Source organism: Perissodus microlepis, chromosome 12 (assembly GCF_051167445.1).
Source record: "Perissodus microlepis isolate ML-2025 ecotype Zambia chromosome 12, ASM5116744v1, whole genome shotgun sequence".
Lineage (NCBI taxonomy): Eukaryota > Metazoa > Chordata > Actinopteri > Cichliformes > Cichlidae > Perissodus > Perissodus microlepis.
The window spans coordinates 18,027,243-18,041,471 of record NC_140472.1 but is presented as its reverse complement, the minus strand read 5'-3'; the positions used below and the strand labels follow the sequence as shown (position 1 = coordinate 18,041,471).

General features: G+C 39.2%; 1 protein-coding gene across 5 annotated transcripts; it reads right to left on the bottom strand.

Annotated features, from left to right (window-relative positions):
• Positions 1-931: 931 nt before the first annotated feature.
• Positions 932-13,643, bottom strand: ddhd2 (DDHD domain containing 2). 5 transcript variants are annotated; one of them, XM_084946721.1, is made up of 20 exons: positions 13,516-13,643; positions 12,803-13,037; positions 10,831-11,023; positions 9,537-9,733; positions 9,320-9,409; positions 7,807-7,927; positions 7,618-7,707; positions 7,403-7,544; positions 7,075-7,283; positions 6,916-6,977; positions 6,695-6,811; positions 6,465-6,560; positions 6,081-6,257; positions 5,945-5,971; positions 5,293-5,448; positions 4,884-4,986; positions 4,648-4,809; positions 4,345-4,449; positions 2,876-3,044; positions 932-2,789 (listed from the first exon to the last, which is right to left on the bottom strand). In XM_084946721.1, exons 2-20 carry the CDS (start codon positions 12,920-12,922, stop codon positions 2,708-2,710), a joined length of 2,418 nt encoding a protein of 805 aa, XP_084802847.1. In that variant the 5' UTR covers positions 12,923-13,037; positions 13,516-13,643; the 3' UTR covers positions 932-2,707. The 5 variants fall into 5 exon arrangements, with proteins under 5 accessions (XP_084802847.1, XP_084802846.1, XP_084802848.1 ...); XM_084946720.1 differs by having other exon boundaries at positions 12,803-12,994; XM_084946722.1 differs by lacking the exon at positions 13,516-13,643 and adding an exon at positions 13,232-13,476 and having other exon boundaries at positions 12,803-12,994.
• Between the last annotated feature and the right edge of the window lie 586 nt (positions 13,644-14,229).

Sequence of the window (14,229 nt, the reverse complement as noted above, 5' to 3'; positions counted from 1 at the left end):
TTTGAAGGATTTATTACTTTGCAAATCTGAATTGAATGAGAAAGTTTTTTGTTGTGTTGCTTCTAACCAAACGTTAAAAACTAAATAAAGTAAAAGAATTTAAAAAAATCTATGAACTTAAAAAAAATATATACACTTTTGAAAAAGCTCATAAAATCACGAAAATGAAATTTAATATACATATACAGAAAATTTGTCATGGAAACCTGCCTGATGAGGCTGTGGTACATATTTTTATCTATGACTGCAGTAAACATGGAGCACACAGTCATTGGTCAGAACAACAAGGCGACTGCTGAATGTCACAGTTGCTGCCAAAAAGCCACTAAAGGCAGATTGCAATTTAAACACTGTCTCCAGGTAGAAAACAGGAGTGATTCACCGCCTGCTTTCAGGCCTGCAGCTATCAGGCTTGTGATGTTCTCCTTCATCTTATAGATGACAGAAATTAATTTTTGGAGAGGCACAAATAATTTGTGTGGCACCTTTTTTGATGCAGAAAACCTGCAGTTTGTTCTGCCTGATTGTTCTGTAAATAGTTTGAAATTGATATTTTTTTAAAAAAAACCCACTTGGCTGCATTTTTAGAATTTTATCAGTCAACAGTGTCATGGCATGGACATACGTGGATACCAGTGGAACCGGGCCACTAGCATTTGTTGATGATGTGAGTGTACAGGGACATATGCTGATCAGATACCACTTCACAGTGCAAATGGAACAGAGAAGCTTTACAGTTACTGAAGGCAAAACTGAAAGCAGAGACCCACAAATAAGCAGCAGTGGCTGCAGTGAAGGTCTAGTGGAGTGTCTTAAGGAATGAAACAACATGCGATGAAGTCCATGGACTGTAGAAGTAAACCTACAAAAGCTATTTATTTATTTCAAATTCAAAACAATCATGCTTCAATAAACCTGAAAAAGCACAACGCATTTGGAATATTTTATTATGGCACACAAAACATGTAACCACATTTACAGGGTATCAGAAAGGATTTTTTTTTTGTATTTGGTATATAACAGTATATCAGTATAAAGTGCCCAAAACAATGGTTATGGTTTTGTAGAAGACTCATGGACTATTCTGACTATTCAGTCCTGTTTTCTACTGTTTATCATGGCTGTGGTTTATAAAGTGAAATTTACAGACAATCATTAGGTTCTACAGAACATCGTCATGGTTACGGCGCATTTAGTGCATTTCTAAAAGAAGAAAAAGAACCAGCTGAGCAGGTTAATTCATTATTTATGCAAATGTCACATGCAGAGGGCTGTGCTACCCTGATAGTGATAACAAGAGTCTTACAAAGGTAAATTACTCTAACACACACAGTTTTTAACTCATTAGTATTGACATTATGTTGGTTGATATGCAAATTTATCTTACTTATAATACTGATATTTTCCAACAAATATATATTTTTATATAAAATAAATACATTTGAAACATCTTTTAATACATCTTGTACTTGAAATGAAATTCTTATGAATTTTACAACAAACTTCTTTTGCCATGTGCATAATATTCATTAACATGTTAGGGGATAAGAATTGAAACAGGATCAGAATATGTTGCAAAACTCTGTGCTATTTTAAAAAAGAAGTGCATGCAGTGCAAACAGAAAGGGTGATTTACAAAACTTCAGTACAAAGACGGAGATAAGAAAAATCTGACCCGTAGATAACGCCAAAGTTACAACTGCCCGAAGACTGTAGTCTGAATCCGAAGCAACTATATTTTAGGACAGACGATGCATTGCTGGGCCAAATGCAAAGAAGCAATGACGTGGTAAAGAGGAAATGGTACAAAACTAAGGGAGAGTGGGTGAATGTGACCTTTTCATTAGTTTACACAATCTTAAAACATAGAATACCAACCCACACTTAGAGTGCATACAAAAAGACACCTGCATTTCCAAACATCATCATGGTTCCTTCATACAGATACATGTGTTAGACACAAACATTACTTACATTAACAGCAGTATGTTTGTGAAGTAACAGGAGTGACACCAACATTACCAAAACACTGCACAAATGTATGGGAAAGCAGCTTTGGGGTTTCAAGTGTCTCTGATGTGGGCAGAGAGAATAGAGCTGCCAGAAAAACGTAACAGACAAAACATAAACTTTCATTTACCTGTTTATGAAGCAAAAATCCTATTAAGTCAAACAAAACAACTCTACATGTGTGATTGCAGACTGTGCACAGAGTTGGGAAATCTATAATTTTTTTTACAGACTATAAATAAATATAAAAGAATATATGTGCTATTTTGATTTTATTAATGAAATCGTAAATATGTTTTTGTTGAAAGTGCCACCTGAAAATGAGTTCTAGTTCGACGACAAACAAGTACAAAGGTATTGTGTGCGTTTTCTGGTAGTTGTGAGCACAATATTTCAGTAACTCAGCAACTTGAAGTAAAAGAAGAGTAAAGTAAAGAATGATTAAAAATAGTGCAACCAGAAGCATGACGGTGCTTCCTGTAGTGGCAAGAAGCAGCTGCCATCCTAAATTAAGGTGAACCTAGATCACCTGACTGGAGTCAAACTGTCACTACTGAAGGGTTTGGATAGATTCTGGCAGGCATGTATCATCCCGACAGTAAGGCATTCTGGAAAAATAATGTACAAACTCTGGCTCTATCAGTTGTCCTTCATTTTCCTAAAATCAGGCAAACATTTCTTCATTAATACAACTTTCCTACTGTTGTGGCTGTTCGATAGCCACACCTAGGTTGTCGTAAATCTCCTTCAGCAGCAGTAGAGCTGTATCCTCCGATTCCCTAACAAGCAGAAAGACAAACCTTTTATTTGAAGTAAAAATTTTTAAATCATTCCCATCAACCCTGCACAGACACGAAAAACTCACCAGTAACACAGATGAGACTGGATGGCAAACAGGTACTCGTTGAAGCTCTCAATGGGTTTCTCCTGAAGCACATAGTCGATGCGTCGACCTCCATTTAACATCCCCATTTTAATCTCACGATGCTCTCTTTCTTCCACTGACTCTGAGGACTCTGCCTCATCAAACCCTCCTGAAGGGACAGAAATCATTTCAAACAAGGCTGCACGCACCGAAACCATGACAAAACCCAACAGAGGCTCTTTGCTTTTACTTACCCTCTGTTATAAAATAATTAACAGATAACTAAGTGAGAGCAAAGAGGGAAGCATGTGCTGTTTGCAGTGAGCAACACAAAACTAAATTTACAGAGTAATACAAGTTAAATGCAAACAGTGCAGCTAAATCCACTTCTGCAAACACTACTAACAATACTCTGAGAAGTCTACTCCAAACATCAATCAGTATATACTACCATCATAGATCCTGTCAGATGGGGTTACCGCTACCCCATGGCATTAGTTAATATACATTTTAGGCTAAAAAAAGCAAAACAAACAAAATGTGTTTTTATGGGTTTATGTTAGTGAAGGAGGTTTGTCAATACTTGTCTACTATGACATTTTAGTTCATTTGATGCAGTATCAGGTACGCGTAAAATTATAGGCAAATCATGAGTAAATGTCAGTAAGTTGGGGTAGTTTTGACTGATGTGCTTGTTAGCTTGCAATGAATCCCTCGAGGCTCCCCACAAAACCCCAATGCACTTCTGATGAACCTGCTGCTGTTGGCTGTCAGCGTCTCAATCTATCTTTGCATGTACTGGCTTGTAATCCTGACATTAAAACATAAAAACTCTCAAATAACATTCCATTAGAATAAAGTTGTAAATGAATAGCCGTGAGTCCTGAGATAAAAAAAAACAAAAAAAAACAAAACGGTATCATGTCACTTAATTGCAGGACGTGCACCCACATGTAGCTACTGCACGAGGTCTACAGATAAATATCATATGCCAGCTAATTTCTCATGTAATTAAAAAAAGAAAGAAAAGAAAACTTGACTGCTTTAAAACTGCTAGTGCTGCTTGTTCAGTCCACTGCTTTAGTTACACCGGCTTATGATACTGAGGATCCACCAGCCAGAACTAAAAGGAAGAGCGGGAGGCAGAAGCCTAACGGAGCCTGAGTCAGTAATGAGCTACAGGAAAAATACATCATATTCACTCTTTGTATATGAGCAAATGTAAATGCCGATGTAAACCTCTGTAACTGAGCAGCAAAGTAGAAATAATTAATTCTGCCTCTTTTGTATGAATACTGGAAACATGTTAGTTTTCTAGGTCAAGATGAGTAATGATGTATTCATAGGCTTAGAGCTTTCTAAGAGAGGACTAAAAGGTCATTAAACCAATGTTACAGCAGCTATAAATTACAATGAGTTAATTACTTGTTTTGTTAATCAACCCCACGCAAATGACTATGCTAGCTTACCTCGAAAGTAATGCCTATGAATGGCACTGGACCACGCCAGTATTTTAGTCCAAAAATTAGCCCTTTTGTCTTCCCTCTTAGTAGAAGCAGTGACTGCCGCTGAGGCTGAGGTTCATAGTAAAGTAGTAAAGGGTGAGGGAAGCAGAAGAAAACACCAGATAGAGCAGAACAGAGGAGGGCAACATGCAGAGAGGGGTGAGAGGAGTACGAGGAGACTGAGTTAGACACACGTGTGCACATTCGCTCACACACGCAAACACACACAACACACACAAATAAAGCAAATGAACATGCGTTATTTACCCTGCGTCTCCTCAAGGGTTTTCTCTGTTGTAGTTTCTCCTCCTTCCCCTGGAGGCAGCGCAGCAACCGGCAGTCTGGCAAAGGACTGCCACGCAGTCCGTAATGATCCCAGAACATTGTTCTTCAAATCCATGCTCATTCGGGTCAAGCTGTCCTTTAGTTCTACAAAACAAAGAGAAACGGAAATGAGTTCCTACAATAGTACAGCTTATTTCAGTACAGAGAAATAATCATACCCAGGTGCATCCTCTTGCGGCCTTTATGGTGAGGGATTAGCATGGGCTCCAGGTCCACCTCGGAAACAATCATGGGCTCTATCCGATAGGCAACAGGATCATACTAAACACAGACAAAAGGCATAAAAGATGACCTCTTTCATCATGTGAGTAGAGAAAGAGTCCAGCAGGTGCTTGTCTATATACCAACTATTTCTTTGGCAAATCTTTTAATCTTCAATTCAACAACTAAATAAAGAAGTAGTAAAGTGCAAAGAAGCTGTCTACTTTAATCCAATTACCTTAATCTAAAGCAGTTAACATTTTTCATTTCCTCTTTTTTCCCCAACTCATACTGGCAGGTGATGTTCCTTTAAGAGATGAGTGCAGAATCAGAGTGGGCATTTGAGTTAAGTAAGGAGTTACTCACTGGGTGGTAGATGTTGTAAAAGCTCTTGCAGGTGGGGAAGGTGTAGTTTGGATCGATGTGTTTAAGCCCACGTACAGTCAGAAACATACCAATTGGAGAACCGAATGCAAAAAACGTCTGAGGGTGGAATTCAAGCTGCGGGTAATCAATGGATACCTGTCGAAAAATGGTGGGGTTAGCTAGTTACAGTGACTTATAATTTAAACAGATTCTGCTGTAGCGCGCGCGCGCACACACACACACACACACACACACACACACACACACACACACACACACACACACACAAATAAGAAATGTCTCCTTTGGTTAGCTGTGCCATCTGAAAATATTACAACATCCAGGAAGTACACCAGCAGGTGAGGAGGACACCAGGGAGATGGCCACTCATGCAGGACTGACTCATGTGTGTGAGGACAGACAGACAATGGCACTGGGATGTACCTTTCAATGGGACAAACACGGTACCCTAATAATGGCACAATGTGACTTAGGCACAAAAGTTCTCTTATCATTGATCTGCTGTAGTTTAGCTCCCTTGAGAGCCCCCTATTCTGACTGAAGTATATATGAACAGAAACTCCAGACACAGTTAGGTCAAAGACAGCAAAGGACAAAGCCGAAGAGTATGTGGACATCATGTGAGACACACCTGTCCCTTGGCTATGCCTCCATTGGTCTGTCCAGGTAAGCGGGCGGAGGGGAGGAGAGAAGCAGGAAGGTGATGCATCAAAGCTTCACCCCCTGAGCAAAAATAACAATGGTGTATTTGTCTGCATGTGTTGTACCTGTCCAATGCCCACATCGAAGTACTCATAGTCCACAGCACTAGTGACAGACTGCGGCCTGTGCAAGTGGAACTGCTGAGGTGGTAATCCTGAAGACTCATTGCCATCCTGAGTACTTGTCACTTCAGGCTGAAGTTGTGGCCCTTGTGCCTGACACACTGCTCCCATCCTGCAGTCCTGTTATGAATAAGAAATATAAAACATTATCAGCAGGTTTTCCAAACATGGCTTAAACCATGTTAAACCAAAAAAAGGAAAGTAAATTAGCATATTCATGTAAATCACTAAAATTCACCAATATTCTCCAACTGCATTTCATTCAAGTACAAATTCTAAAAAAAAAAAAAGGAGAAAGAAAATCCACATAATTGAAATGAGCCAGACCTCTGGAAGCCATTTCCTTCTGACATAATTCAGGATCTTCTTCCTAGGTCCAAGAGGAATTCCCAAATCTTTAAGATCACTGTCACGGCAAAGAGCCTAAAAAAGAAGATCAATGGGTTTTTAAGTCAGATCAAATGACTCAGTGGGTGTTATTATGTGAACAGTATACAACATGTAATGCATAGATAGAACCTTCAGTTCTCTCAGTGTGTATATTCATTATGTGTTACCAGAGATTCGAGATCCAGATTTTCGTTCTGCAGCACATCCAGATATTGCTGTAGGCCCAGTCTGTTCAGAGTCTGCTCCAGTGTGTTGCAGTTCAGATGACAGGGCTCACTAGAGATCTTAAGTAGAAGAGGAAATAGAACTGAAAAAGCCATGAAGAAATATACAATCTTTCCTAATCAGTAAAGTTTCATTATTCTTTGCTGGGAATGTCATGTTGTACCCCTTGTCTAGCTTGTGATTCATCCCTCTGATTGGTTAGCAGATCAAACAGGATCAGTGAACCTGCAAAACAAGAGGCAAAGCAGAAAAGTTAAAACTCTGCATTTTAGGTCCCACTTCTTTGTGATTGCGAGAGTTTCTGTGTTTGCACATCTCTAACCCAGGCTATGGCCTACTACTGAAACTGTCCCGCTGAACTCTGGGTGTCTCTGCTTAAAGAGTACATGTAGCCTGTTGAACTCCGAGGCCACTGTGTCCACTATGGTCTGGCAGTAAGTGGGGCTGTTATAGAAAAACAAGTCCAGCAGAGTGTCATTGGTGAAATGTCTCAGCCTGCTGATGCTGGGGAGAGTGATCCTCTGGATGTCCCTGGAAAGTGGGGAAGACAAGACAAATCAGAAAACAAGAAAAGCGTCTAACAAGGTCATGAGCTGAACTGCAACAGAGAAATCCTGTTTTGTCGATGTCCAATTTCTGTTCATACTTACTCATCAACACCAGTGGCATCTCCGTGTAGAGCACTGTGCCAGTTGACTGGGAGGAACTCTACTCGGCCCACCTGACCTTCCTGCTGAGCACGCTTATAATGAGAGGCCAGGAGGGATAGGGAAACACTCCTGAAGTCATTCACTGGAAAGATATTAAAAGAGGTCATAAACACACATGGGAACATTTATATATACATATAAACAAAGAAACTTACCACACTGTATGATGGATCGGAAACGTAAGTCGCACGCAGGGCCAATGCCGTGCACCATGAAGACAACATGGTCCACCTTTTCTGGTTCACCTGCAAACACGTACAAATATGATGAGCCTAAAGCGCTGACTGTGTGGGATACTTTCTGAAACTGGTGACGAGTAGCTTTCACTACATTATCATACATACCATCAGGTATTTCTACAGAGATGTTGTCTACTCCCCTTTTGACAGTTCTTGGCCGGGTATGTTCTGAGGGGGAGGACACCCAGTCATCCTGCAATCCTATTGGCTGATACTGCATTATCAACTGAGAAGAAAAACAGTGGGTAGAGACTTATATGGGTGACAAATAAGTTTAATTATATCTTTTTTTTTTAATCATTTTTTTTAAAGATAAACAAAAAACAATGCTGATACAATAATACATAAAGCAAGAGAAGTTGTGACATTAATAATAGTGACCCAAAACAATACACTTGCACAATAGTTTGGTGAAGTACAACAATGAGTAATATATGAACAAATGTCATCCATGTCATTTGATTCCAGTCAAAAAAATGTGGCAATTGTCCGTGTCATCTACTTTTAAACAAATTATAATCAACCCCAACAAGTTCCAGTGGCCTCTCCCATTCCTGCTGCAAAAGTAAAGTCCTTCCATAAATAAAGTGTCCAAGTTTTTCTTTTATTCACATCTCTGAGATCTGTGATTTCCACATGGAAAAGGGAGCAGTGTGTCAATCAAGGATCTCATCTCTGACCCACATCACCATTATAGCTTTCCTTGCTAACATGAAAAAAGGCTGAATTGCATCTTTCTTTTCTTTAGAAGAGGCGGAGACCTTCCAAACCAGACACAGATCTGCTGAAACTTGTTGACCTATTGCTGCATTAACACTTGAACATAGTGGTGCCCGGCACATTTGATTGCAATGCAACCTGGTGTTAACGAGGCTTACATTTCAAACTGGGACAGTCTGGAGTGGTTCCTGTTGTGTACTTACAAAAGATGAACGGACATGTGCAGATGTGTGGTAAAATATTATACTGTAACTTTTTATGCCTGCTGCAAACTGCCATTAAAGTTTACCCAGGCTCAAAGTTAACTCCTCAGAACAGCATCTGGATATCTAAAAAAAATAATAAAAATCTATCTAACAGTTCAGAGTCATCTGAGCTTAGACTCAAAGTGTTTGATCTCTAAATATTTGTATAAGATTTGATGTATTAAACTGAACTGTCAGTGAATCAAATGTTTTAAGTCTTCCATTCTCAAAAAGATTAAAGAGGCTCACAGCACCCGCTCTTTGCCAAAATGTAAAATTTGATAAGTTTCCTGTGATAACAGCTCTGGGTTATCAGCCAGTGTTGTTATAAGATAAAAGAGAGAGAGTGCTATTAAATAATTTTGTGAGTGCTCTCCAAGCTCACATCACATTAGTCATAAGAAGATTGTTTTTGGCAATGGGTGGCTTTTTTAAAATTTTACCCAGCAGGTTCACAGTAGAGAAAATCTCTAATATTTTATTATCTAAATAAGGTCTGTTTCCTGGTTGTTTTTTTAATATAATAAATGTAATTTGCTTTCATTTTGTTTCTAATTCAGTGAAATAAAAAACATTTTAAGTATGCAAATAGTTCTTTGAGTGGCAGTCTCATGAACAGAATTACTCTTTGATATTTTAACAGCAGGCTTTACCTTCGGATTGTGTAAGATGACAGTCTCTCCAGTGGGAAAATCCAATTTCTTCTTCCATTCATCTGAAGTCACTGATTTCCTATAGGCTTCCTGCAAAATATTTATATATTAAAAGTGTTACTTAAGACCAAAGTTGAGAAGACTATAAAGTTAGAAAGTAGTCAGCTATAGAGAAGAAAGGAGTGCTGGTGAAAGCTCATTATTTGTGTCTGACTACCTCCAGATCCTTGCTGAAATCCTCAGGATAAGGCATGAATCTGGTGTCTTTATCTCCTTTGTAAAACCAGGTGCACCTGCGGACCTCAGAGGGAGCTTGCTCCCAATACACAGCGTAACGCTTCCTTTCCTTGACATGTACATCATACCGTTGCCCTTCCACAGCTACCACCGTATCCTCCTCGCCCTCGTCGCTGACTGCGAGGTAAAAACATACAAACGCAGATATAAAGAAAGAAAGCACTCTGGTGCTTTGATTTAATTACAGCGTATGCTATTTTTACAGGACTAAAGAAGTTACTTTACAAGTTAAATTTGATCACACGTTTTACTTTGCAGCAATTACTGGTCACTCATCGGTGACTTCATCAGCATCACCAAGTGAACAATAAGTTTATTCTTCTGAAATAATTTAATCATGTACCTGCTGTTAGAAACACCGTCCCTGTCTTTAGTTTAATGGAGACTCATACTCTTTTACTTGTCAACTTAACCTTTATTGACAACATTTTGTACAACACCATTCATATTTTCATTGCGGTTGTCACACACAAGATCAATATTAATAATAATAATAAAACTACATGCTCCCACCTAAACGTAGATTTAGACTCTTTCTTTGGTCTTTAAATATTGTAAAATTATCTACTGATAAGTACATCTTTCTGAGGAGTATGTTATTTGTTCAAAGAGTCATACTTTTAAAATGTATGAGTCATACTTTTAAAATTACATTCTTATACTGCTGTTTTATTATTGTGTTTGTTTTCCTTTGGATGGGGATGTTCAAAACATTAGTGTGTCAGTGGGAGTTAAGAACACTAAGACACACCCAAACCAACCCAGAAACTGAACTTCGGTTGGTTATATTGTTAATAGCAGGGAGCATGTCCTAACAGAACAGTCAAATGGCCTTATCTTTCCATCAGTTGTTCCAGGAAAACTCACTCCAACTTTTGTAATAATGACACAGGGATTATGCAGTTTTTCCTGGATACAATAAAATCAGGTCTTACTTCCTGGCATTTTCCTTAAAGGAAAATCACAAGTTTTAATAAAAATTTATTTTTTAACCAGCTTTTCAAATGGGATTTTGTTTGTTTGTTCCCAGTATAGAATCTATTTTTATGACCTTTGTTAAGCAAACTGACAAACACATGTTCGTACCCTCCAACCACACCCTACTGTCAACAAAGGGCCAGAAAAATGCCTGCTGATATAACCCCAGACTATCCATTTGTAATAATTTAAATACACAGTATCTTTTATAACGTACAAGTAAAATACATTCTTACTGTTGGTGAAGGCATTCTCAAGTTTGTCAGAGTCTTCTCTGCTGAAAGGAAGCCAGGAGGTGTTGTCATCAGCACGTCGACAGAAGAACCAGTGAGGCTGCACTTCTTGGTAAGGAGCATGAGCTGACTCCATGTCAAGCATCTCGAAAGAGGACGCTGAAGAAGGAGAAGCTTCGTCCACCACAGGTGAAGCCTGAAGAAAAATTATGGCGACATGATCAAAATCTGACATCAGTATTTCTTCCTGTGCTTACTGTCTTTGGAACAGTGCACTGTTCAACTCAGCAATTATTAGAACCAGTAAATTCAGAAGTCTGAACCAGGCTGTGCCTTTCTGTAAAATCCTATGAAGCAAGCCCAAACCATGAGACAGAACAAGGGGTGTCAGGAAAGACAGGATTAGGCCTTGTCTTTGTAAGAAGCACAAAGCCCTACTTTATGCGTTTCTTTACAAGCTGCCTCTTGTCTGTTCTTCTTTCCACAACTGATAAAACTATAGCTTGTAAACAATCTACTTCCACTGAAAATCCAGTGTTAACACACAATGCTGCCAGTAATAATTTTGGCAATTCATTGTGTCAAACAGTGCCTGACACAACAACCGCCCACATTACTGACAGCAGCCAAATCATTCTGCATAAAGCATCTGGACAGATTTATAATGACTGCGAATAAAGTGGAATGTGACCGAAGCACCTTTCCTAGGAATTAAATCTTGCTGTTATCTTGCAAGTAAAATATCTCCCTGAGACTTTGTTAGGCACACAACTAACTGTACCACATATTTAATGACATGTCATGCAGGGGAAAAAAGCAACAAACCATCAGGAATGTAAATGATAAAACTCCAAAGTCACAGGCAGAGATATTCTGACAGTAGCCCAGATGATCACACCAGGACTGTTGTCACTTTTGCATTACCTGCTTTACTTAAAACTTTACAATGAGTCAAACCACAAAAAATAAACACTATTTAATGTCCATCTATTACTACTACACACTACCAGAGTGGCTCTCAAACTGCAGATTGGTGAAGTTAAAGCCTCAGTCAGACAGGCCTAGAGACTGGCCGGTGACAGGCTGGGAATCCAAAATCTTAATTTAGATTAATATGGCTTTTATATTGTGATGCATGCTTAATAAGGAAGTCCCAGAAAGGCAAAGAAGTCACCCCCACTGAAAACACTGCATCCAGATAAACATAATCACCTTTTGGGATATGAAGTTTAAAAATTACTCCCATTATCCTGCTGTCCTTTATTAAGTGGCTCTACAGAGTAGTGGTTTACACAATTGGCTAACAAGGGAAAGATCCCTGGTTCCTTTCTGGGGGGAGACAGATATCCATTGGGGGTTGCATCAGAAAGAAGATCAAGCATAAAAATCTCCAAATCTGACTGCTCAAGCCTATCCTTCATGCCTTTGGGGTTTTGTTTTTTAGGTTTAATTATTAATAAAAATTAAAAAAAATGGGATGTAGAGTATGAATTGTTTTTTGGGCATGTTATTAAACAGTGCGAGCACCCCTGCCCTAATCATTTCACTAGCCACACACTCACCATTTCCTTTTCACCTTTCTGCCAGTCAGTAATTAGAGAACACTGAAGCCATTTTTCAGGGAAGACAAGATTACAAACAATTACACTTTACATCCTGTTATTGAGACTTACTGAGAACTGATTTCAAACAGATGCTTGGGGAAAGCCACATCGTTGCTGGTAAACTCCAAATCAACAGCACTTTTTCAAACTCAGATGCACTTTAGTGAGAGCTAATATGTCATTTATGTTTACTTACTTGGATGATTGAGCATGCATCAAGATGTCATTTATGCTACATTTCATTTTATGTATAGTCCCTTCTGTCACTTTTTTATGTCTGGTGAAACAGGTTAGGACTAAATTCATATTAGGGTTAGTGTTGCTGCATCCAGCAACATTTATCCCCCCCATGGTTATGCATGTACCCTCACCTGATCCTCAGGTGTGCTCCCCGTGGCCACTGTCTTAGTGGGGTTGTCGAGCAGGTCTTGGGAGTTATCGCTTGGGGCAGCCCGAAAGAGACCCCCCTCTTCACCTTCACTGACTGACATGAGCCCGATGATCAACTCTTACATGAAGCGGGCAGGAGGCCACACAGTCACAGGACATGTAACAACCGAGTTCTGCATGGATGACACGGACAGTCAGTGGCATCCCATACATAACCTGTTACAACATGTAAAAACAAAAATTACAAAACGAATGAAAGTGTTGCATCAGATTGTGGCACAGAGAGAATCACAGGTGGTGAGAAAAGAAGAGCCAGCTAAGCTCCAAGGATAAACTGACAGCTGTCTCCTTAGCTGCTGGTCAGCAACGGTGAACAGAATGGAAATACAAAAAGCTAAAAGTTCACTCACACAACGGCTGTATCACAAGTTGTGATGATGTACGTGGCAGGGAAACGCTGTACATTATCTTGACTAAAACAATGTTCATGGTTAACTGCTACGTTGTAAGCCTTGTATTTTAAAGGATGCAAAAACACAATCGCCGAGGCCAAGAGTTGTAACGCTGGTTGAGGTTTATGCTAACTGAGTTACAATGGCTGGACGGGACGCTATTATTACAGTTCTTTTTGTTTCCAAACAGTGTTATTAGACATCACAGCATTAGTAACAGACAGCTGTTAAGTTAAACTCACCGACAACTTCACAAAGACCTAATGCAGAGGATTTAAATTGTTTGTTTATTCTATCTTGTGGCTAGCTCGGTTAGCCGAGGACAGCCTCCTGAAAAGATGCTAGATTGCAGTGACCTCGGAAATATGAACTTTACTGGTGAGCATTCACGACTGACTACAATGTAGGTCAAAACCACAGACTCGGGATAACTACATCAATTTGGATGTTTCTCCGATGCCTGTACTACAAAGTGTGATCATTAGAAGGCGAAGTACTTAACCATAGCGTCTAGTGTTAGTATTAGTCTTTATAAAATAAAATAAACGCATCTTTATCATTAAAGTATTTTTATATATAGGTTATTATAAGAGCAGTTACATTAAAACCCCAAGGAATAGTATCACAAAACATGAACTAAAGAGCTGCATTTTCGTAATCAAAATGAAATCTACAAGGGGCTCCTGAATGTAACGTTACGTTTACGTCCCTAACGTGGTACGGGGTGTTTCACTGTGCTGAAAACGAGGTGTACCCTACTCTGATACTTGTGCATTCATCCAGTTATATAGAAAAACGTAAACGTGACGAGTGTCAAAAAGCCATCATCCACCATAACCTGGGATATTTCGATCCTGTGGGGATATTATAAGATATCCCCACAGGGATATTCCCTGACTTTCAGCTGAGAGATGTTTTATAACACCACCACCGAGCACACTGTAGAAGACTAAAAC

Bases quoted from the DNA above. Each gene is read 5' to 3' on its own strand.
- ddhd2 (XM_084946721.1), bottom strand. From the start codon at position 12,922: ATGTCAGTCAGTGAAGGTGAAGAGGGGGGTCTCTTTCGGGCTGCCCCA. The intron at 5,972-6,080 runs GTACAACACATG...TTACCTGGACAG, and splicing joins TCGATGTGGGCATTGGACAG to ACCAATGGAGGCATAGCCAA. The intron at 2,790-2,875 runs GTGAGTTTTTCG...TCTGCTTGTTAG, and splicing joins CAGTCTCATCTGTGTTACTG to GGAATCGGAGGATACAGCTC.